At 37.0% G+C, this 24,794-nt stretch overlaps 1 protein-coding gene across 2 annotated transcripts in view; it reads right to left on the bottom strand.

The window, feature by feature from the left end:
* Nucleotides 1–694: 694 nt before the first annotated feature.
* TBCA (tubulin folding cofactor A) overlaps nt 695–24,794 on the bottom strand; it is an 81,161-nt gene continuing 57,061 nt past the window's right edge. The window contains exons 2-5 of one of the 2 annotated variants that reach the window (XM_070796865.1): nt 14,244–14,349; nt 7,288–7,347; nt 3,005–3,091; nt 695–964 (exon numbers count right to left, since the gene is read on the bottom strand). In XM_070796865.1, coding sequence (XP_070652966.1) covers nt 884–964; nt 3,005–3,091; nt 7,288–7,347; nt 14,244–14,349 — 334 coding nt within the window. In that variant the 3' untranslated portion in view covers nt 695–883. The remainder of the gene's footprint in view (nt 965–3,004; nt 3,092–7,287; nt 7,348–14,243; nt 14,350–24,794) is intronic. The other variant, XM_019968084.2, reaches the window with a different exon arrangement.

Genomic DNA, 24,794 nt, shown 5'->3' on the forward strand with positions numbered 1-24,794 from the left:
GTCACATTAGTCACTTGAAATTGGTCACAGTGGGAGTATTTACACTACAGAAAAGAGCAAAAGCTATAAATCAGAGGTTCCCTTTCCATTTAACATTTCCCAGCATGGTACAACATTTATTTATTTATTTCCCAGTACTGGCAACATTTATTATTCCTTTAAAACACAATTCAATTCTTTATTATTCATAAACATTTTATTCTTAAAGATTTAAATGGTTGATGTTTTCTGTATACATTTTTCTGGGAAAAGATTTAAGTGTTTCCTATTAGTTCATAGTAATGGAAATGCTGGACTTTCACTGTGAAGAAATAAATATGTAAGGCTGCATCCATAGAGAAGTCCTTACTTTTCCTTTTTTTAGTCTTCTGGCCGTGCCACGGGGCATGGGGGATGGCCTTAGTTCCCCAACGTGAACCAAACCCTCACCCGTTGCCTTGGAAGCATGGAGTCTGAACCACTGGACTGCCAGGGAAGTCCCGCGTTGTTACTTTCTTATCTGGGAGTTGTATGCTACTCAGAATAAAATACTCAAAATTTGGATATTTATCTTAAAAGAAAAAATCACCTTGTTTTTAATTTAATTCACGCTTAAGCAGCAAAACATCTAGACTTTAAATAGAACCTAACAGATTTTAATTCTCTGTCAAAAATGGCTATGACTTAATGCTAAAAGGTTAATTAAAATACTCTGTAAAGTATGAAAGAAGCAATTTTATTAGATGAACTCATTTATTTGACACATTAAATTAGGCAAAGAAAAATATATGCACTGCATAAAAAGAATCACATTTTCATACTACTTGAACACATAGCAGTGGTCAAAAATAATGAATTGTGGAATGGATCCTAGGATTGCAAAAAATACCCTGTACAGAAAAATTCAGGCTTCTAACTTCACTGAATCCAGTACTAAACGTGCCTCCTTATATTCCTCAGCTTCTTCCAAGTCTTTTTCACTCTCCTGAAATTAAATGTAATAAAAATTAGGTTTATTCTTCTTGAACTTCAGTACTAATTACTCAGATATTACAAACTATCAAGATAAGCAGCTCAAAAATTAAAACAATATATATTTTTTATATATTGTTATACATAATATACAATATTGTATATTCTTATATAATAAGCAAAAAACATGGTCATCTAAAGCCACTTACAGTAAGTAATTAAAACCTCAGAAAAAAATTAAAACATTGTATCTCACTTTATTAACACAATAAAATGGGGTTATTATTAATGCACTAATAGTAAAAAAATTATTTACTAATGCATTACATACATGATGACACTCAGACCGAAATAATCCTACAGCTACTCACAATGACAAAGAAGGCTACAGGTGTCACACTAGAGTTAAGTACAGTCTTTGAATCAGAAAAGTGAACTGTCTTCTTATTGATGAGTATTATATACCCTACTACATGGAAACAACAGCTTTCAGTTTCTGACATGTAAAGACCGAGTTCTTCCTTGGTATATCATACACAAAACCATTATTTAATTGTAACAGATAAATGAAATAATGTAAGTTAATGAGCATAGAGTATAGCAAATTTTGTTTGATTTTTTAGTAAACAAAGCTATGGTCAGCAATTCAGGTCACGCAATAAAGGATGAATATATACAAACAGCTAGAGGGAAGAGGAGATAAAGTGTGTGTACGTGTATTTAATATGAAATTTTAAAGGAAAAATGACTGAGGATTTGCTTAATTCAGACTACAGGTAAGAATTTCTTAAACTTCTCTATTACACTTGAACACACCTTTGTTCTCTGTTAGAACATATAAGCCCTTCGAGGGTACAGACATTGCTGAATATATGCTCACACACAAATATATCATCCAAAGACAATACAATTTTTTAAGCAGTTTTTATTACTTTCTTGGTTACTACATTCATGAGAGAAAAAAGCATTTCAATTGTCAGGAGATACAAATGATGCTTCTGTTCCGGGTAATATTTTAATAGAGTAATTATTTCCAGCTTTCATTATTTCACCTCTTTTATTTTAAAAATTTAGCTTCATTTTGGCTTTGAAGAGAGTTATCCTGCTTTTAAAAGGTTTCTACAGATAAATATGAGTTCTGTTTCAAAAGTAAAGTAAAATGTGAGTATTTCTCTGTTTTGTTTTTTCTACAGACTTAGTCCTGATATTATTTTGGTGGGAAAACAAATCTCATTCTCTTTCCAAGAATATATACATATGATCAACCTGAAAAAGCCTCACTATGTTTGACGTATAGGAAACAACTATGAACAGGAGACAGCTATGTAGCTGGTAATTAATATTAGCTCAAGAACTAGAAACTAAAGGTTAATAAAGGAAATGACAGAAATCAAACTATCATCAAATAGCAATAATAACTGGCTTGTATACAGTATTCTGCTTTTATCTTTTTTAAAAAATATAAAAAAGAACTTCTCATTTTTCTTAGAATCCCTTTTTAAAATGATTCTGCTACTATATCACAAGACATTTATACTAGCAAGTATGATAAAGAGTGTTACCAGCTCCAAGTTAATATGAAAGGACTGCCTATATATTACCATACAGGGTTTTCTTTCCTCTCTCAAATCGTTTTAGGTTTGAATTGGGAAGAATTCCAAATCCTTTGTAAAACAGCCTAAATTCATTTGAAACATCTGGATCTTTTAAAACATCAAACAGAATACTTACATTTAATGTATTAAAAAAGATCTTTATGTGTGAAAATCGAATCATTCAAGATACTGCTGGACAATATTAGTACTATGAATACCATGATAACTCAAATATATTTCAACTCAGTTTAAATGAATACAGTGAATATGCTGACACAGTACTTTTACTGAAAGCATAACTTAAACACGACTTAAACTCCATTAATTATTTAAAAATACACTGAGCAAGTAAACAAAATGTCACCAACTAGTTTTCAGTGTCAAAGAGTTAAAATTTTGGCCTTTGATGTATTAGACTGAAAAAACATTGAAACATAAGACAGAGAAGTACTACTTACTAATAACTGCAGAAGATCAGTGTGTGCCGCTTCCAACCTGCGCTGGCAGTCTGGAATCATCATCCGGGACTCCTGCAGGATCTCGGCCTGTAACGAAACAACCTATGAGACACGCAGAGATGGCAGAACTTACACATTTAGCTCACACCTCTGAAAATATACAAAATGATTTAGAGAAATCAGAAAAAAATTATGGTTATGTTAAATGGTTCAATATTTTAATTTTAATTGTGTTTAAAAAAGAATGACTATCAAGAATGACTATCAAACTGTAAAATATACAAAGTACAAGTTTTCGATCTAAACCTTTTCGGTAATCACCTTCTCACGCTAAGTAAAAATTAACTCTGAAAGCTTTTCATAGAGCATTTATTTAAAAAGGTTATTTAAAATAAACTGTTTCTCCTGCTGTCACAAAGCACCGTTATCCAAAATGGGATCAGCTGGTTATATAAATATCTCCTGCATCTTTTGAGTAATAAAGAAAAACAGTGCTCAGATAATATCACATGGAGATAATTACTGCATGAAAAAAGTTATTGAGTTATTGATCACATCGTGTGCACACTGCAGGAGGTTCTAACTGAAAGACAGAGGTGAGGAAAAATGAAAAGCAAAGACCAGCAGGTTCATATTTCTGATGCTTATCATGCATAAAAAGTTATTACTTATCCCTGTGCTTCATTTTAGGGGAGAGATTATTCTCCCCATGCAGTTTGATCCAAATTACCAACCAGGCACCCCTCTGAATCTGAACTTCTACTTCTCCCAAAGACAGACACTACAGAATTAAACACAGGAATCTTTATTTTGGAGGATATTTCTTGACTTAAAAATTCACCATTTGAAGCTGGACTATAATATATCAAATCATAAAAAGAAGAAAAAAAATCAAATGGATGAATGGGAAACCCAATCAGTAAGAGGGTAAATATATTAGTATCAGATGTTGGACCTCAAATAAGTCTTTTTCCCAAGGAAATATGAAGCTTTATCTCCTTAAACTAGTCTTAGAAAGAGACACAGAGATCAATGAAACATTTATTTCCAAAGAGTAATGTTTGGTCAAATACCTTTGGTTAAATGGCTACAAAATCTTGATCTTTAACCTAGAAGCTTTATTATCTCACATTAAAAACAAATGACATAATTTAATGGTAACCATAATCCTATTATACTCTAATAGCAACTTTAATGAATCCCACTGCCTTCTTCCTTTTCCCAAAAGTTTTATCATTGTTCACAATATAAATAAAAATTAAAATTATAATATACAACAATGCTCTCTATCCACATCTCTTTTCTTAGGTGAAATCTCTTGCTGAACTTGTAATTCTTTTGCTAATAAGGCACATGTTGAAAATTCCAAACACAGGATCATGACTTTATTTTATAGCTATTCACACCATACCATGGCAATTCAATCATTGCCATTAATCTATTTTTGAGGACTTCCCTGGTGGCTCAGACTGTAAATAATCTGTCTACAATACGGGGGACCTGGATGCGACCCTAAGTTGGGAAGACCCCCTGGAGAAGGAAATGGCAACCTACTCCAGTATCTTGCCTGGAGAATTCCATGAACAGAGGAGTCTGGTCCATAGGGTTGCAAAGAGTTGGACACGACTGAGCCACTAACAATTTATTTTTGTGTGTCTGGTTAGTTTGAATACATGTGAAAAGTCAGTGACAGGACATTTAATTGGGTAAGGAATTCATATTTTCTCTCCTATGGACCCCCCTAGTTTATAGGAATTAAATAAGATGAAACAAATATAAAGAATTGGGTCAAACACATGATAAGCCAAAATGTATACTTATAAAATTTATTTGGCAAGCTTTAGTGTTGTTACTGAAATGAACTTTAAACAATGCTGTCCAAAGTACCTTCTATTCATTACTGTTCTATATCCCTCAGTTAATCAAATAGGATTTTGACTTAAGAAGGGCCAAAGCTCAGTCTCTCCCATATATCAGCCTCATTTCATACAATAAGCTTACTATATAGTTGCAGGATGTCAGGTACAGGGGATATAAATATGAAAAAGAGAAGGCCTCATCCTCCAATCCATATGGGAGAATAAACATGAAAATAAACACTTAACACTGCTTCACTGTACTTCACACAGTACAGTGATAACTATGGTTTGGGATCCATAAACCACATCTTTATCAAGGCCACAAATCATATACTTCATATAATTTCAACAGTGAATTACAATTGTCAGGAATAATTTAAAAAGACAGTATATAAGGTATGACAATACAGTAAAAACACCCCTCAAAACACGTGAATAAATGAAAAAAGTATTACCATTCAAAGTGTTCTTTTTGGAAGTAGTCAAATGAATGGTGCCTCTGTTTAAGATATCTGGATAAACTGTCAGTTTATTTTAGTGCTGATATGACAAGACTGAGTTTAACTAAGGATCCTGGGGGAAGCTTAGCAAGACTCATTGTAACAGTGAATAAACCACTGAACTAAAATATTATCAGTTTCTGTCATAATCAAACATACATACATTGGAAAGGAAAAACCTATTAGCAGATCTTTAATTTTTCAAAGAGAAGAGTGTGTGAAATAACCTAGCCAGTGGTTTCTAGCTCCTTTAATGATCCAGATCATTTATGCAGGGCTGGCTATACCTATAATAATCTATAGACAGTCTAATGTTAAGATACTGGCTGCTTCTGGAACCAATGGTAACTGTATTAGTTTGTCAAATTGAGCTCTAAGAGTAGTTCAGAGATTACTGGAACAATGGTTAAGTCTCTTCTTTCATATGGTGCTAAAATGGTAATGTGATAATAAACAAGTTAAGAAACCTATTTGATGAAGAAAAAAAACAGTAACTATGTGAGGTGATGGATATGTTAAGTAGCGTGAATATGGTAGATATTTTAAAAGGTAAATGTACATCAAACCATCAAGCTACCCACCTTAAGTATATACATTTTAATTTTACCTCAATAAAACTGGGGAAAAAGATATCTAAGAAACAGAAACAGAGTTAGAAAGGACATAACCACATCTGGGATGTCATCCAGTCTAGTGTCCTCAATTTACAAACAATAAAGCCGACTCTGAGTGTGATCAGCTGGTTAACCGGCTGTGAGTTACAGCCCGATTTCAGCTCCAGCGTGTGCGTTCGCAGCGCCGGCAGTCAGCAGCCGAGACAGAGCCCATGGCGTCACCTCCTTGTTTTCCTGCCCATGAGCAGGCACCTCCCACAGTGAATTTGGTCTGGCACTATGAAACCAACAGGATGTGGCAGAAGGGGCATTCTGAAACTGAAGACCTGAAGCTGCATCTTAAGAAGCCCTGTAGCTTCTACATGGATCTCTTGGAATGATCACTTTGGGAAACACTTCTCTTAGGACCCAGTCACCATGCCATGAAGCAGACACACAGACAGACAGAAAGAAAAAGTTCATTTGACTTGTGTTTTGTGGTTATTGATGAATGGTTAAGGATGAAAGAAGAATCCTATGAGTCAAAAATAATCTGGGCTCTAAGCACTGACATACCAATAATTACTTAAACATGAATGGTCTAAATTTACCAGCTAAAAACAGGTCTACAAGAAACTCACTTCAAATGAAAGAGATAGGTTAAAAAAAGAATAGAAAAAAGATATACCATGCAAACATTAAAAAAAAGAAAGACAGGAGTGACTATATTCATATTGGATTCATACTGGATAAAATAGACTTAAGAGTAAAAAATTATGAGGGACACAGAGGGATACTACATAATGATAAAATGATCAATCCATCAAGAAAACACAGTGATCCTAAATGTGTATATACTAAAAAAGAGCTTCAAAACACATGAAACTAGACACAATAAAGCTAAAAGGAGAGACAAAGCCACAAATACAGCTGAGGATTCCAATACTCCAGTTTTAGCAAATGACAGAAGTACTAGAGAAAAAAAAAGATAGCAAAGATATAAAAGAACCCAGTAACACCATCAAAAGATATAATTGACATTTATAGAACACGCTACACCTATGAAACAAAAATACAAATTCTTTTCAAGCACCTATGAAACATTTTCTATAGTACACTATGCTGCTACTGCTGCTAAGTCGCTTCAGTCGTGTCCAACTCTGTGCGACCCCATAGACGGCAGCCCACCAGGCTCCCCCGTCCCTGGGATTCTCCAGGCAAGAACACTGGAGTGGGTTGCCATTTCCTTCTCTAATGCATGAAAGTGAAAAGTGAAAGTGAAGCTGCTCAGTCGTGTCTGACTCTTCACGACCCCAGGGACTGCAGCCCACCAGGCTCCTCCGTCCACGGGATTCTCCAGGCAAGAGGACTGGAGTGGGTGCCACTGCATCCTGGACCAAAAGGAGCAAACACAAAATGAACAAACACCTCAGCCAATTTAAAAGTACTGACATAAAACAGTACATGTCTGACTATAATGGAATAAAATTAGAAAACGGTAACAGAAAGACAGCAGGACAACCTGTAAACATTTACAAATTAAACAACATACTTCCAAATAACTAACGGGTCACAACAAGGAAGTCTCTAAGGAAACAGAGAAATACATAGATAAATGAAAACACAACATATTAAAATTTCTGGGATTTTCAGATAAAGCAATGCTGAGAGGGAAATTTAGAGCACTAAATGCTTAGATTCGTAAAGAGGAAAGATCTCAAATTAAACAGCTAAGTTTTTACTTCAGGAACTTAGAAAAAGAAGAGCAAGATAAACCTATAGAAGCAGAAGAAAGGAAATAACAAACACAAGAACAGAAATCAATAAAATGAAAAATAGAAAGAGAACAGAGGGGAAAAAAGCAATGAAACAAAGCTTTATTTGTGGTATAGACTTCTAGTTAAGACTGACAAATATTAAGTAAAAAGGCACAAATTGCCACTATCAGTAACAAAAGAGAGAATGTCAGTACAGATCTCACAAACAACAAAATGAGAAAAAAAATGCTAAAAGTAATTTTATAATGCTCACAAATGTTCATAATGCTCAGTAATGTTCATAATGCTCATAAATTCAACCACTTAGAAGACACGGACCAGTTCCTTGAAAACTATAAACCACCAAAACTCAACAGATAAACTGAACAGTTCTATAATTATTAAATAAGTCAAATTTTTAATTAAAAAGTTCTTGAAAAAGAGCTCTCTAAGCCTAGATGCTTTCACTGAACAATGTTTTCAAATATTTAAACACTTAACACCAATTTTATACAAATCTTTTAAGAAAAAAGAGGGAACACTTCCCAACTTAATAAAAAAAGCTTCAGACCATTATTTCCCATAAACTTAGATGCAAAAATCCTCAATAAAATACTAGCAATTTAAATCCAAGAATTAAGAGAATTATATAACACAATTAAGGTTGGTTCAATATTTAGAAATTAATCCATGTAATTCACAGTTTCAACAATCCAAAGAAGAAAACTCATGTGCTCTTACCAAATGACACAGAAGAAGCATTTGACAAAACCCAATACCTATTCATGACAAAAATACTGAACAAAACTATAAACAAAGAACTTTCTCAACTTGAAAAAGACCATGTACAAAACCCCTATAGTTAACATTTACATAATGGTAAAAAACTAAATGCTATCCCCTTAAGACTGAGAACAAGATAAGTACGTTTACTCTCCTATTAAACATAGCACTGTAAGCTCCAGCCAGAGCAACAAGGCAAGAAAAATAAATAAAAGACATACAGATTTAAAAGAAGTGAAACCATATGTAGTGTTAGCCGCTCAGTCGTGTCCAACTCTTTGTGATTCTATGGACTGTAGCCCACCAAGTTCCTCTGTCCATGGGATTTTCCAAGCAAGAATACTGGAGTGGGTTGCCATTTCCTCCTCCAGGGGATCTTCCCAACCCAGGGACTGAACCCACGTCTCTTACATCTCATGAATTGGCAGGTAGGTTTTTTACCACTGGTGCTACCTGGGAAGCCCCAAATGAAACTGTCCTTATTTGCAAATGACAAGATTGTTATGTAGAAAGTCAGAAGGAATCCACCCAAAACTCCCAGAACTAATCCGTGAAGTCAGCAAAGTCAAGGTTGCAGGTTTTAAGATCAACACACAAAAGACTGCACTTTTATATCTAATAACAAATATAGCATTGGTAAGTGAAACTAAAAACAATACCATTTATAATACCCTCAAAAAAAATGAAATACTTAGGTTTAAATCTAACAAAACATGTATAGGATCTGTATGCTGAAAAGTACAAAATATTGGGTTGACCAAAATGTTCGTTTGGAAAAACCCAAATAAACCTTTTGGCCAACCCAATTCTAAGAAAGAAATGAGACCTAAATTAACTGGAGAGACTTACCATGTTCACTGACTGGAAGATTCAACATAGTAAAGACATTAATTCTCCCCAAGTTGATCTCCAGGTTTAATGGAGATCATTATTTTAAAATTTTTATGGAAAGGCAAAAAAATTAGAATAGGAGAAATAATTCTGAGAGAAAAAGAAGCAAGTGAGAGGGCTCACTCTTCCCAGTGTGAAGATGGTGTGGTACTGGTAGAGTTAGACACAGATTCATGGACCAGAAGAGAACCCGAAAATAGATCCACACAAACAAGTCCCCCTGGTTTCTGACAAAGGAACAAAAGCATTTCCGTGGAGGAAGGATATAACCCTTTCAACAAATGCTGCTGGAACTGGGCACTCAGGCAAAAAGATGAATCTTTAACTAAACCTCACACCTTACATGGGCTTCCCTGGTGGCTGAGACCATAAAGAATCCGCCTGCAATGCTGGAGACCTGGGTCTGATCCCTGGGTTGGGAAGATCCTATGAAGGAGGGCATGGCAGTCTACTCCCAGTATTCTTGTCTGCAAAATTCCCATGGACAGAGGAGCCTGGTGGACTACATTCCATGGAGTCACAAAGAGTTGGGCACGACTGAGCGACTAAGCACACACACACGTATACCTTAAATAAAAACTAACTCAAACTCAATTGAAGCCGTGAATGTAAGAGATAAATAAAACCACACAACTTTTAGAAAATAAGAAAATCTTCATGACCAAAGTCTAGCCAAAGAGGCCTTAGATTTGACATCAAAAGTATGATTCACAAAAGGGTACATTAGCTGTAAAGGAGACGTTCTCAAAGTTAAAGACTGTTGGTCAATAAAAGATTGTATTAAGAGGGTAAAAAGACAAAATAAGGACTAAAAGAAAATATCTGAAAACTGTATATCCAACAAAGGCATTTATCTAGAAAATATTAAAAATCCTCAAAACTGAAAGAAACAAAATATCTAATTAGAAAATGAGCAGAAATCATGGATAGACATTTCACTGAAGAGAATATACAGATGGGCAATAAGCAAATGAGAAGTTCTATACTATTAGTCATTAGGGAAATTCAAATTAAAAGCAAAATCAGCTGTCACTATACACTAATCACGTAGATGTGATGGGTAAATGTCAAAATTAAAATGGTGAAAACACCAGTGATAACACAAGGACTGCCCTGGTGGTCCAGTGGTTGAGAGTCCGCCTGCCAATGCAGGGGAGACAGGTTTGACCCTGGTCCAGGAGGGTTTTGCATGCCACGGGGCAATTAAGGCCACGCAGCACACCTGCTGTGCAGCGCTTTAGAATCTGCACACGGCAACTGCAGAAGCCGAGAGCCCTGTGCTCCACTCAAGAGAAGCCACCACAGTGAGCGCCTGCACACGCCAAGGGAGAGAAGCCCCGCTCACTGCAGCTAGCGGGAGTCTGGGGCAGCAATGAAGACCTGGCACAGCCAAAAAGAAACAAAATTTAAAAAACAATAGTGATGACACCAAATGCTGGCAAGGATGTGGAGAAGTCAAACCATCAAAGATGACCGACAGAAACATAAAATGATACGAATACAGCCACTCAGAAAAGATCTTGGTAGTTTCTTTTAAAGCAAAAAATGTACTAACATAACCCAGAAATTACCTGGGCATTTATCTCAAAAAATGAAAACTCATGTTCATGTAAAAATTAAGTATGATGAGGAAGGTGGAGGAAAAGAGGAGTATCATAAGCAGAAGAAGGCTAACATCAGTATTCGGTTAACTTCTGAATATTGTGTTATACTTTTTAGCAGAGAACAAAGGACAGCAGAATGACTCTTTGGTATTGTGGCTTGCTAGGGCCCTGAAACTTCTGCCTAGTTTACTTTAAAAGAACCAAAATGAGGCCTACTCCAGGAGAGAACAATTTTGGTAATCAATTTCAGGTAAGAAGTTTGACAGGGACAGCACTGTATGTGTATGTTATAAAATAGGGCTGGTTCAGAAGATTCAGGAAAGCCAGAGCAAATGGAACCAAGTGAGAGTCAAGCCAAGACAGTGAGAAGTGATTGCAGACGGCATTTAGCTCAGAAAAGGAGGAAATACAGGGAAAACAGGAGAGAACCCACAAAATCTGGCATTTGGCTCTCTTGCTATTTCTTATGAGGGGCGTCAGCAAATGTCAAGAAGCAACGACTGGCCTTAAAGCAGTAGGCAAGTAGGGACAGAGCAGTGCTTCTGGCAGCGCAACTCCCCTCGCATGGAGAAAAACAAATGGCTGCACAAACCGCACAGGCGCTAGGGAAAGGGACCGAGAAAGGCACGTAGGCCGAGTGAGAGGAAGACAAAGTTCAGTGAGACTCTGAAACAAAACTGGACAGCTGTATATTGTGCAGGTTGAGACTAGCAAACACGAAAAGTTTATTGTTCTGTAATTAGATAAGGGATGATAGTCTTAAATTTAAGTACTAGGCTGACTATGAATCTAGGAAATCATGTTATAAACCATGACCACTGTGACAAAAGAATCTTAACATGGCTGAATGTAGAAAGGGTTTTTGAACAAATATTTTCCCTGAGAGCTCAGCGGGTAAAGAATCTGCCTGCAATGCAGGAGACCCTGGTTCAATTCCTGGCTCAGGAAGATCTGCTGGAGAAGGGATGGGCTACCCACTCCAGTACTCTTGGGCTTCCCTTGTGGCTCAGCTGGTAAAGAATCTATCTGCCTGCAATGTGGGAGACCTGGGTTTGATCCCTGAGTTGGGAAGATCCCCCGGGGAAGGGAAAGGCTACCCACTCCAGTATTCTGGCCTGGAGAATTCCATGGACTGTCCATGGGGTTGCAAAGAGTCAGACGTGACTGAGCAACTTTCACTCACTTTTTCCCTTTTATATCTGCATATGCAATCAATGATATTGCAAGTGGCTAATATCATCAAATGACAATTAGAACACAGGATTCAATAGAGTTAATTCTTACCTATCAAGCAGTAATTTTATTGAAAGATAATATACAAATATTAAAAATTAAATAAAACAGATTCTGTGATAATCTGTGGCACTGTTTGTAGAATTGTGTTTAGAAAGGTGGTGCAGTGGTACAGAATCCGCCTGCCAATGCAGAAGATGCAAGAGATGCAGGTTTGATTCCTAGGTTGGCAAGATCCCCTGGAGTAGGAAAAGGCAACCCCTCCAGTAAGCTTGCCTGGAAAATTCCATGGACGGAGGAGCTATGGTCCACAGAGTCGTAAAGAGTTGGACTCAACTGAGCACACAGAAACGTTTAGAAAGGAAACACATTCCCCATTCCATGTAACTTACAACTCATGTTCTAGCTATAGGACTATTTTAAAATAGACTGTTGGTGACAAAAAGCACTGAGCGGGAAAAAAACTGAACTATACAAGTGGGAAAACAAGCTGGATGGGATCCAAGCAGAACCTGGGTGAAATACGTGATACACAATGTTACAATGCTCCTCACTAGATGTGGGGAAACAATCGAGTACCGTAGTGAGAGAGGTACAAAGGGGATATGAATAATTACGGAAGAAGCTATCAAAACACATTTAACATAATTTTAAGAATCAAAAAGTTAAATTATGTATGTAAATCCTTATGAAGAGTAGTTTACAAAAAACATACTGGGGGACATACTATACCCACATACCTGTTTACAAATCCTCCCTCATAAAAATGTCCTTTATTGTATCACACACAAAGGAAGGCAGGCTCTCCCGGAAAGTCAAGAAAATAAGAAAGTTCTCTTTTTGGACAGCCTGCAGAAAGAAGACATTTCAGGTGCCACTGCATTCCTTTGGCAACACAGAAAGCAACTACCTACAGAGAAGTCCATTTTAAGGGATTAATTTTGCTTAATTAAGCCTGAGCTAAGTGAAGTGGAGTCACTCAGTCGTGTCCGACTCTTTGCGACCCCATGGACTGTAGTCTACCAAGCTCCTCTGTCCATGGGATTTTCCAGGCAATAGTACTTGAATGGATTGCCATTTCCTTCTCCAGAGGATCTTCCTGACCCAGGGATCGAACCCGGGTCTCCCACATTGTAGACAGATGTTTTCCTGTCTGAACCACTGAGCTAAGGATGCATTATTACCATTCTATATAACAAAATTTATATGATAAAAACCACTGTGAGTTCATAAAGCTGATTTGAAAAAACAAGTCATGAGATATTATCTATATAAGCTCTTGTATATTCTCCTTTTACCTAGTGTCATCTGGATTTTATTCTAAATTCATTAGACACTGGATTTTAGGTAATGGAATAAGTAATATGATACACATTCAAAAGAGATCAACCTGGCTACTGCAGTATGAAAGGAATGTAGGGTTATCAAGAGACAGAGTATAAACAAGGAGGCTTCTGCAGTAGTACAGGCAAGAAATGATAGTGGACTGGACTAGGATAGTGGCAGAAGAGAAAGAAATCAAGGGAGAAAGAAAGAGGACTTGGGGATCAAGAAGAGACCTGTAACTTTTGGTTTGGGTATCTGAGTAAGTGGAGGTACCATTTATTGAGAGTGGGGGAACAAGAGCGAGAATAGCTTCTTCTTTGGAGGCGATGAGCTGGGTTGAGGGAAGACCAAGATTCTTAGCTTGAACGCAAAACGGATAGGACATGGCAAGAGGTGATCACTGAATGCATGCTTCTGGAATGTTTTCTATCGGGCTCAGAGACAGACAGTGGCACGAGAATGAATGCCAAGTAAGCAGGAATCTGGGTTTGTTTGTTTTCTTGTTTTAATGCCACATCTGAAAGAGTGCCTAAAATAGCATTTGGCCAGTAGCAGGGGTTTAATAAATATCTGCTGTGTAAATAAATGAATGGTCACAAAGATGGTACTTAAAGTTATAAGATAGTATGAAATTAGACAGGAACTGTAGACTGAAGTCTTAAGGTAAAATTATATCTTAAATAATAATTTTACCTGTTTTTTAATAGCATAATTTTCACCATCTTCGGCTTTCATTTTTTCAATCTTTTCTTCTTGTTGTTTTGCTTCTTTTTCATACATCATTTTTTCTTTGACCAATCTATAAATAAACCAAAAATGTTTCAGAGAATTAACTTTCTCTCTAGCAACTGACAACAAGAAACAAAGAAACAATGTAACTATAAAGCATACTTTAAAAAGCATATGTAACTAGACAGGGAGAAAGGAAGGGAAGAAAAATACTTTAGCCATAGATGTATGAGCCTTATGCTCTCAAATTTTATACCTGACTAAAGCAAATCAACTTATCAAAGCATAGTATTCTTAAAATTTTAATTAAAAACACATTCCATTATAGCAATTGTATTTACAATGTAAAAATAACATTTCTTTATTGCTTGATTTACTTAAATTAAGTTATAATTAATAATACTATATTTGTTTCAGGTTCATAATATACTGATTTGATATTTTTATACATTATGGAGTGATCATCACCATAATTATACATCATCTGTAACCAATCAAGTTGTATCTCTTAATCTTTTTCACTTATTTGGTCTGTCTTCCCTGACCTGTCTTCCCTCTGGCAACCACCAGTTTGTTCTCTGTATCTATGAGTCTATTTGTTTTGTTTTTTAGATTCCACATGTAAGTGAAATCATTTGGCATTTTCTCTGTTTGACTTATCTCACTTAGCATCTACACCTTCCTGGTCCATCTATGTTGCTGAAGAGACATATTCAAAAAAATACTGCTAAGACCAAAGTAAATGAGGTGACTGTCTATATTTTCTTCTAGGAGTTTTATGATTTAAGATCTTACATTCAAGTCTAACCCATTTTGAGTTTATTTTTGAATATGGTGCAACAAAGTGCTCCAGTTTCATTCTTCTACATGAAAAGAAGTTTTCCCAACAACATTTATTGAACAGACTATCTTTTCTGCATTGTATATTCTTATCTCCTTTGTCACAGATTAATTGACCATATGAGTGTGGGTTCATTTCTGGACTTCTGTTTTGTTCCATGGATCTAAGTGTCTGTTTTAGGGCCAGTACCATATTATTGGCTATTTGGGGCCGTCTATGGCTCTACTCAAGGCTATGGTTTTTCCAGTGGTCATGTACGGATGTGAGAGTTGGACTGTGAAGAAAGCTGAGCACCAAAGAATTGATGCTTTTGAACTGTGGTGTTGGAGAAGACTCTTGAGAGTCCCTTAGGAGATCCAACCAGTTCATTCTATAGGAGATCGGTCCTGGGTGTTCACTGGAAGGACTGATGCTAAAGCTGAAACTCCAGTACTTTGGCCACCTCACGCGAAGAGTTGACTCATTGGAAAAGACTCTGATGCTGGGAGGGACTGAGGGCAGGAGGAGAAGGGGACGACAGAGGATGAGATGGCTGGATGGCATCACCAATTCCATGCACATCAGTCTGAGTAAACTCCAGGAGTTGGTGATAGACAGGGAGGCCTGGTGTGCTGCGATTCATGGGGTCGCAAAGAGTCGGACGTGACTGAGCGACTGAACTGAACTAAACTGAACCGATCCAAACTTTTACACACGTACCTGAAACAACATAATGGTAAAAGCTCAGTTTGTTGGGAAAGGAGTCAGAATATTGCATGCCAAATCCCAAAGAAAGAAAGATTAAATTATTTTCAACAACAAAATCTTTAAAAAGTATTTGTCATGTACTTAATTTTACGTCTGATCTTCTTTGTGTGAGGGACTGGGATATATAATTTAGATATGGTTCTTGCACAGACAAGCAGTGGAAACAAGTATTTATTAAAGCAGGAAAAGGTATTGATAGAGATCAGGAAGATTTTTGACAATAAAGAACAGAGCAATACAAAGTTCTACTGATTATCCCTCAGATAATCAAAATTCAATTAATCATAATAGTGCACTCTCCCCTAGTTCTCGTTAATCAAACTTTTAATGTAAAAGAAAAGTGCAGTTCAAGAAAACACTAATATACCTATATACATATTATCTTAGGAACAGAAGGAAAAAATGTTCACAGTTCCATACCTATTAAAAGCAGCTTTCTCCCCTTGGCTTGATAACTTACTTCTAGAACTATGTTCTGGGAAGGAATTTTAAAATCAAACTAGAGCATAGCTTCTGTCTAATCATTTGAAAGGAAGATTAAATGTATTTCAAAAAATGATACAATTTTCATATTCTAACAGAATTAAAATAAGTTCACAAATCTAAAAAATCTTTTGTCATACTATCTAGAAGGTTTTAAAGTTAGATTTAAAGTCTGGATTTAAATCACCACATAAAATGCATACTAAATATTAAAACACTAAAATGTTCCAGTTCGGAATTTTGAGTTGTACAAGCAAGGCTCATCTTTGTCCTTCATGATCATGCATTAGCAATATAGATGGAAAGAAATATAACAAAATGTTAACAGTATTTATAGTAGAATGTGACCTTTAAATCCTCATCCTGACATATCTCAAAGTGAAAAAAAAAAAAGTACCAAATAGGCATAAATTTTACGCTGCCATGAATATAAACAAACAACAAAAGATTCTCAAATAACAAGTAACAAAGGATACCTGGGCAACTCTTTATTTGTGGTTACCTGAGAAGAAAAGCCCTAGTGATGTGGGGTAGGGGTGGTCAGCTGGAAGGTAAATAAGCTTTCATTTTATGCCTCTCAATAAAAGTTTCAGGGTTTTTCCCCCCATATGTAAGTATTACTTTTATTTAAAAAATTAGATGCTTATAATTAATTTCTGAGTGGCACAATTTTAAATTATTTTGAAGTCTGCTAGTTTTTCCTTTAGCTATATTTTCTAAATTTTCTGGAATAAAGCAAAATTCAATTAGAAAGATACCAAAATATATCTAATAGCTGTACTTCTCTAAACACTGATCTCTTTTGCTAGTTTTCAAATGCTATTAAAGTAAGTACAAATAAATATAAAGCCATAACTTATTATATTTTAAAGGCATAATTAACTGAAAATGTTTATTAGCCTTACAAACCCACATGTACAGAGAAACACAGCAAGTTCAAAATTTGATCACTTTTACCAGTTAGATAAATAAATACATAAAAGCAAAATAAATACCTAAAAAAGCAATAGAAAAGGACATACATAAGGAGACATTTTAAGAAATGACGGCTATCAGGGTAATAATAACCAAATGAGAACAAACCATTTAACTGTCTATGTACGGACATAAAGTCATTTTAAATATGTAGGTCAGTCATATTCATCACTCCGTCTTAATATTTATTAACATCATCACCCCATCTTAACATTTATTAACAATTTGGCAGTCTTGTTTCATGTGTCTCCTGCCACACTTGTGTATTTATTTATTAGTATTTTCAGACATTTTACCTTTGGCTTGATTTTTGAGGTTAAAAGCATATGATTTCTACCTCCTTCCCCTTACCACATACAAAAATTAACTCAAAATGGATCAATATAAAAAGCAAAAGTTATAAAAAGTTTTGAAAGAAAAATGTAGGTAAATCTTGATGACTTTGGATTTGGAGCTTTACATATGACACCAAAAGCACAAGAAACAAAAATGCTGACCTTAAACCCATGCACCTATAGGTAACTTATTTGTGACAAAAGAGGCAAGACTATACAACGCAGCAAACATAGCTTCTTCAGTAAGTTATGTGGGGAAAACTGGACAGCTACACGCCAAAGAATGAAATCAGAACACTTCATAATGCCATATACAAAGATAAACTCAAAACGGATTAAAGAACTAATGTAAGACCAGAAACTATAGAACACCTAGAGGAAAACACAGGCAGAAAACTCAATGACATAAATCAAAGCAAGATCTTCTATGACCCACCTCCTAGAGTAATGGAAATAAAAACAAAAATAAACAAGTGGGACCTAATTAAATGTAAAACCTTTTTGCACAACAAAGGAAATGACCAACAAGGTGAAAAGACAACCCTCAAAATGGGAGAAAATAACAGCAAAGGAAACAACTGACAAAGAATTAATTTCCAAAATATACAAGCAGCTCATACAACTCAACACCAGAAAAACAAACAATCCAATCAAAATGTGGGGAAAAGACCTAAACAGACATTTCTCCAAAGAAGACGTACAGATGGCTAACAAACACATGAAAAGAGGCTCAACATCACTCATTATTAGAGAAATGCAAATCAAAACTACAATGAGATACCACCTCACACTGGTCAGAATGGACATCATAAAAATGCCTACAATCAATGCTGGAGAGGGTGTGGAGAACTGCTGGTGAGAATGTAAACTGATACAGCCACTATGGAGGACGGTATGGAGATCCCTTAAAAACTAGGAATAAAACCACCGTATGACCCAGCAATCCCACTCCTAGGCATACACCCTGAGGAAAACAAAATTGAAAAAGACACATGTACCCCAATTTTCACTGCAGCACTATTTACAATAGCTAGAATGTGGAAGCAACCAAGATGTCCACTGACACATGAGTGGATAAAGAAGCTGTGGTACATATATAAAATGAAATATTACAGCCATTTGAGTCAGTTCTAACAAGGTGGACGAACCTAGAGCCTATTATACAGAGTGAAGTAGGTCAGAACAAGAAATATAAACATCGTATGCCACGCTCAGTCGTTTCAGTCGTGCAACCCCACGGACTCATATAGGTGAAACCTAGAAAGACAGTACTGATGAATTTATCTGCAGGGCAGCAATGGAGAAACAGACATGGAGAATAGACCTATGGACACAGGGAGGAGAAGGGACGAGAGGGTGAGATGTATGGAGAGGGTGAGATGTATGGAGAGGGTGAGATGTATGGAGAGTAACATGGAAATTTACATTACCATATGTAAAACAGACAGCCAGTGGGAATTTGCTGTATGACTCAGGGAACTCATCAGGGGCTCTGTGACAATCTAGAAGGGTAGGGTGGGGAGGGAGCTGGGAGGGAAGTTCAGGAGGGAGGGGACATGGGTGTACCTATGATGATTCTTGTTGATGTATGACAGAAAACAACAAAATTCTATAAAGCAATTATCCTTCAATTAAAAACTAAAGTGGCAAAAAAAAAAAAAAAGCGCTGACCTTCATCAAGATCAAAAAATTTTGTGCTTCAAAAGTCTATCAGGCAAGTGCAAAGACAACCACAGAATGGGAGAAAATATCTGCAAAGCATATACTAGATAAGACACCTGTATCTGGAATATATAAAGAACTTCTACAACTCATTAATTTAAAAAAGTTTTAAAAAATCCAATTAAAAAATAGGCAAGCTGAATAGACATTTCTTTAAAGACGATATATAGGTGCCCAATCAGCAAATGGAAAGATGCTCAACATCATCAGTCATCAGAGAAATACAAATCAAAACCATAGCGAGATAGCACTTCACACCCATTAGGAAATTCATAGTAAAAAAGTCAGATAATAACAACTGTTGTTAACAAGAATGTAGAAAAACGGAAGCCATCAAACACTGCCAGTGGAAATGTAAACTGGTACAACTGCTTTGGAAGCTTGGCCATTCCTCAAAAAGTTAAATACAGAGTTACCACATATCTCAGGAATTCCATTCCTAAGTACATACCCAACAGAAATGAAAACAGATGTCTACATGAAAACTTGTACATGAACGCTCAGTGCAGCATTATGCATGCACAGGTAAAAAGTGGAAACAACTCAACAGTCCATGAACTGATGAATGGACAAACAATACATGGTATACCATACAATGGAATAATAGCATACAAAAAACGAATTACTGGATCATGTTATAATCTGGATGGACATTAAAAACATTATGCTAAATGAAAGAAGCCACCCATAAAGGCCACATATTTTATGATTCTATTTAGAGTATAGGTAAATCTACAGAAACAGAAGGTAAACAACAGAGACTGCCTGGGATGGGGGATGGGTCTTCCCTGGTGACTCAGTGGTAAAGAATTTATCTGACAATCCAGGAGATGAGGGTTTGATTCCTCGATGGAGAAGACTGTCTGCAGAAGGAAATGGCAACCCACGCTAGTAACCTTGCCTGGGAAAATCTCATGGACAAAGGAGCCTGGAGGGATATAGATGATGGGCTTGCAAAGAGTTGGACACCACTTAGGGGCTAAAACAACAACAAGGATGGGGGAAATAGGATGGTAAGAGCTGAAGGGTTTGGTGGTAATAAAAATCTTCCAGGGACTTCTCTGGTGGTTCAGTTCAGTTCAGTTCAGTTCAGTCGCTCAGTCGTGTCCAACTCTTTGCCAACCCATGGACTGCAGAACGCCAGGCCTCCCTGTCCATCACCAACTCCCGGAGTTTACTCAGACTCATGTCCATTGAGTTGGTGACACCATCCAACCATCTCATCCTCTGTCGTCCCCTTCTCCTCCCACGTTCAATCTCTCCCAGCATCAGGGTCTTTTCAAATGAGTCAGCTCTTTATATCAGGTGGCCAAAGTATTGGAGTTTCAGCTTCAGCATAAGTTCTTCCAACAAATATTCAGGACTCATTTCCTTTAGGATGGGCTGGTTGGATCTCCTTGCTATCCAAAGGACTCTCATATAGTCTTCTCCAACACCACAGTTCAAAAGCATCAATTCTTTGGTGCTCAGCTTTCTTTACAGTCCAACTCTCACATCCATATATGACTACTGGAAAAATCAAAGCTTTGACTAGACAGACCTTTGTTGGCAAAGTAATGTCTCTGCTTTTTAATATGCTGTCAAGGTTGGTCATAACTTTTCTTCCAAGGAGCAAGCGTCTTTTAATTTCATGGCTGCAGTCACCATCTGCAGCGATTCTGGAGCCCCCTAAAATAAAATCTCTATTTCCATTGTTTCCCCATCTATTTGCCATGAAGTGATGGGACCAGATGCCATGATCATAGTTTTCTGAATGTTGAGTTTTAAGCCAACTTTTTGACTCTCCTCTTTCACTTTCATCAAGAGGCTCCTTAGTTCTTCTTTGCTTTCTGCCATAAGGGTGGTGTCATCTGCACATCTGAAGTTATTGACATTTCTCCTGGCAATCTTGATTTCAGCTCATGCTTCATCCAGCCCGGCATTTCTCATGATGTACTCTGAATATAAGTTAAATAAGCAGGATGACAATATACAGCCTTGACATACTGCTTTCCCGATTAGGAACCAGTCTGTTGTTCCATGTCCAGTTCTAACTGTTGCTTCCTGACCTACACACAGATTTCTCAGGAGGCAGGTCAGGTGGTCTGCTAGTCCCATCTCTTTCAGAATTTTCCACAGTTTATTGTGATCCACACAGTCAAAGGCTTTGGCATAGTCAATAAAGCAGAAATAGATGTTTGTCTGAAACTCTCTTGCTTTTTCGATGATCCAACAGGTGTTGGCAATTTGATCTCTGGTTCCTCTGCCTTTTCTAAATCCAACTTGAACATCTTGAAGTTCACGGTTCATGTACTGTTGAAGCCTGCCTTGGAGAATTTTGAGCATTACTTTACTGGCGTGTGAGATGAGTGCAATTGTGCGGTAGTTTTGTGCATTCTTTGGTACTGCCTTTGTTTGGGACTGGAATGAAAACTGACCTTTTCCAGTCCTGTGGCCACTGCTGAGTTTTCCAAAGTTGCTGGCATACTGAGTGCAGCACTTTCACGGCATCATCTTTCAGGATTTGAAATAGCTCAACTGGAATTCCATCACCTCCACTAGCTTTGTTCGTAGTGATGCTTCCTAAGGCCCACTTGACTTCACATTCCAGGATGTCTGGCCCTAGGTGAGTGATCACACCATCGTGATTATCTGGGTTGCGAAGATCTTTTTTGTACAGTTCTTCTGTGTATTCTTTCCACCTCTTCTTAATATCTTCTGCTTCTGTTAGGTCCATACCATTTATGTCCTTTATTGTGTCCATCTGTGCATGAAACGTTCCCTTGGTAGTTCTAAGTTTCTTGAAGAGATCTCTAGTCTTTCCCATTCTATTGTTTTCCTCTATTTCTTTGCACTGATCACTGTGAAAGTCTTTCTTATCTCTCCTTGCTATTCTTTGGAACTCTGCATTCAAATGTTTATATCTTTCCTTTTTTCCTTTGCCCTTCACCTCTCTCCTTTTCATACCTATTTGTAAGTTCTCCTCAGACAACCATTTTGCCTTTTTTGGGGGGGACGGTCTTGATCCCTGCCTCCTGTACAAAGTCACAAATCCATCCATAGTTCTTCAGGCACTCTATCAGATCTAATCCCTGCTGGTCCAGTGGCTAAATCTCCCCGCTGTCAGTGCAGGGGGCTTGGGTTCAATGCTTGGTCAGGGAACTAGATCCACAGGCCACAACTAAAGAAAGACTCCACATGCCACAATGAAGACCAAATATCCGTGTGCTGCAACTAAGACCCAGCGCAGCCAAAATAGATTAAAAAAAAAAAGTTTTAAAAATGACTGTGGTGACAGTTGCACAATTTTGTAAATATACTAAAAAGAAAGACTGTACAGTGGGTGATTTATAAGGTATATGAATTACATCACAATAAAGATATTAACAAAAAGAAAAAGAAAAAAAGCTTGTGACCATAAATTCAGCTATAGGAGACAGCTGCAAGTAGTGGATATATTCAGACCTAGACTTAACAACAGCTGAACATGTGAAAAGCATGTACAGAAATCTGCATTTGACTTATAGATTAAAACTGCTTTAATAATAATTTTCAGTATTAAGATAAAAATATTTTGAGATTTAAAATTTCAAAATAAAATCATTAATGTGTATCACTATAGATACTTCTCTAAAAGTTCCTTTGAAACAGAAAATGAAACTTGCTAGGACACAGATGGCCAGTTGCTGAAATGAGACCTAAAGAGGGTTTAATTTTATTCACAGAAAGAATGAAAAAAGAACCCCAAACATATCTGCCACCAAATTAAACAACTGGGAGATTTAAGTCTGGATTTCTGGCTTCTCTTGGATATTTTTCATCAGGGAATATCAGGGCTGCATTCATACTGCTGGACGGAACTAAGCAAAGGCTGCTGCCCGTACCAGATGAGGTGCTGTTTCACATGTGCTGCTATTCAGCTGCCCCACAACTCCACAATGCACACAACTCCCTGTTTCTCAAACACCCAAGCCTTACACTTGACCCTGTAAGCAACGAAGTTTAGAACATGTGTGCTGGGAAACATGCATATCATCAGTGTAACAGATTATTATTGTTGCTTTTATTATCTTAACAGAATCACAATTAGTATTCAGAATATCAGGGATAATCAGAAACCACTGGGATTAGCAATGACACTTTCAATATTCCTTAAGATGACAGGTTAGTAAACTCCTCTAGTAAATAAAAGTAGCTAGGACTGGATAAGCTATCAGAAAGAACCACATTCAATAATATTCTGTAATTCTAAGGTATAAAATAAGGGTTGGCAAGCTATGGCCAATGAGCTGAATTTGGCCTGCCATCTGTCTTTGTATGGTCTGACAGTATAATACAGTTTTCATATTTTTAAAAGGTTAAAAACTAAAAAAAAAAAATGTGACATGTTAAAATCACAGGAATTCAAATTTCAGTGCCCATAAATAACGTTTTACTGGAACACAGCCACACTCACTCATTTACGTATCCTTTATAGCTGTTTTCACATAATGACAGCAGAGATGAGCAGTTGTGACAAATATGGCTCCCAAAGTCTAAAATATACATTTCTTGGTCCTTTACAAAAAAGGGTTGCTGACCGCTGATTTCGAGACCTCAACTCTATCCAACCCCTACTTAACTATCTCAGCATGTACCATACTACACTAAAACCAAGTCTTACCTGTTAGGTCTTAAATTCCTTGAGGATGGGATTAGGCTGTATGTGTACTCTGTTCCTGATCTGTAACTGACACAGTAGATACTCAATGGGAGCTTCCCAGGTGGTGCTGGTGGTAAAGAACCCACCTGCCAGTGCAGGAGACATAAGAGATATGCGTTTGATCCCTGGGTTGGGAAGGTCCCCTGGAGGAGGAAATGGCAACCCACTCTAGTACTCTTGCCTGGAGAACTCATGAACAGAGGAGCCTGGCAGGCTACAGTTCCTGGGATCATAAAGAGTCAGACATGACTGAAGCAACTTAGTACAGCACAGCACAGACACTCAACGTTTGTTGAAGGAATAAAAAGTTGAGTCTAAAAATCTCACCACTGTCTTTTAACATTTTCAATTTAAAGAGATATATAAGACAATTCTGAAGTGGAACAAAAGTGACTCACAAAATTTCAGAAGACAAATACAGTGATTTTTGAGAAAGTATACAATGAAAGAGATAACTTCTATGCCTCAGTTCAGTCACTCAGTGGTGTCTCTTTGCGACCCCATGGACTGCAGCTTGCCAGGTTTCCCTGTCCATCACCAACTCCAAGAGCCTACTCAAACTCATGTCCATCATGTTGGTGACTCCATCCAACCATCTCATCCTCCGTTGTCCCCTTCTCCTCCCGCCTTCAATCTTTCCCAGCATCAGGGGCTTTTCAATTCAGTCAGTTCTTCGTATCAGGTGGCCAAAGTATTGGAGTTGCAGCTGCAGCATCAGTTCTTCCAATGAA

This window comes from Bos indicus, chromosome 10, assembly GCF_029378745.1.
Source record: "Bos indicus isolate NIAB-ARS_2022 breed Sahiwal x Tharparkar chromosome 10, NIAB-ARS_B.indTharparkar_mat_pri_1.0, whole genome shotgun sequence".
Taxonomy (NCBI): Eukaryota; Metazoa; Chordata; class Mammalia; order Artiodactyla; family Bovidae; genus Bos; species Bos indicus.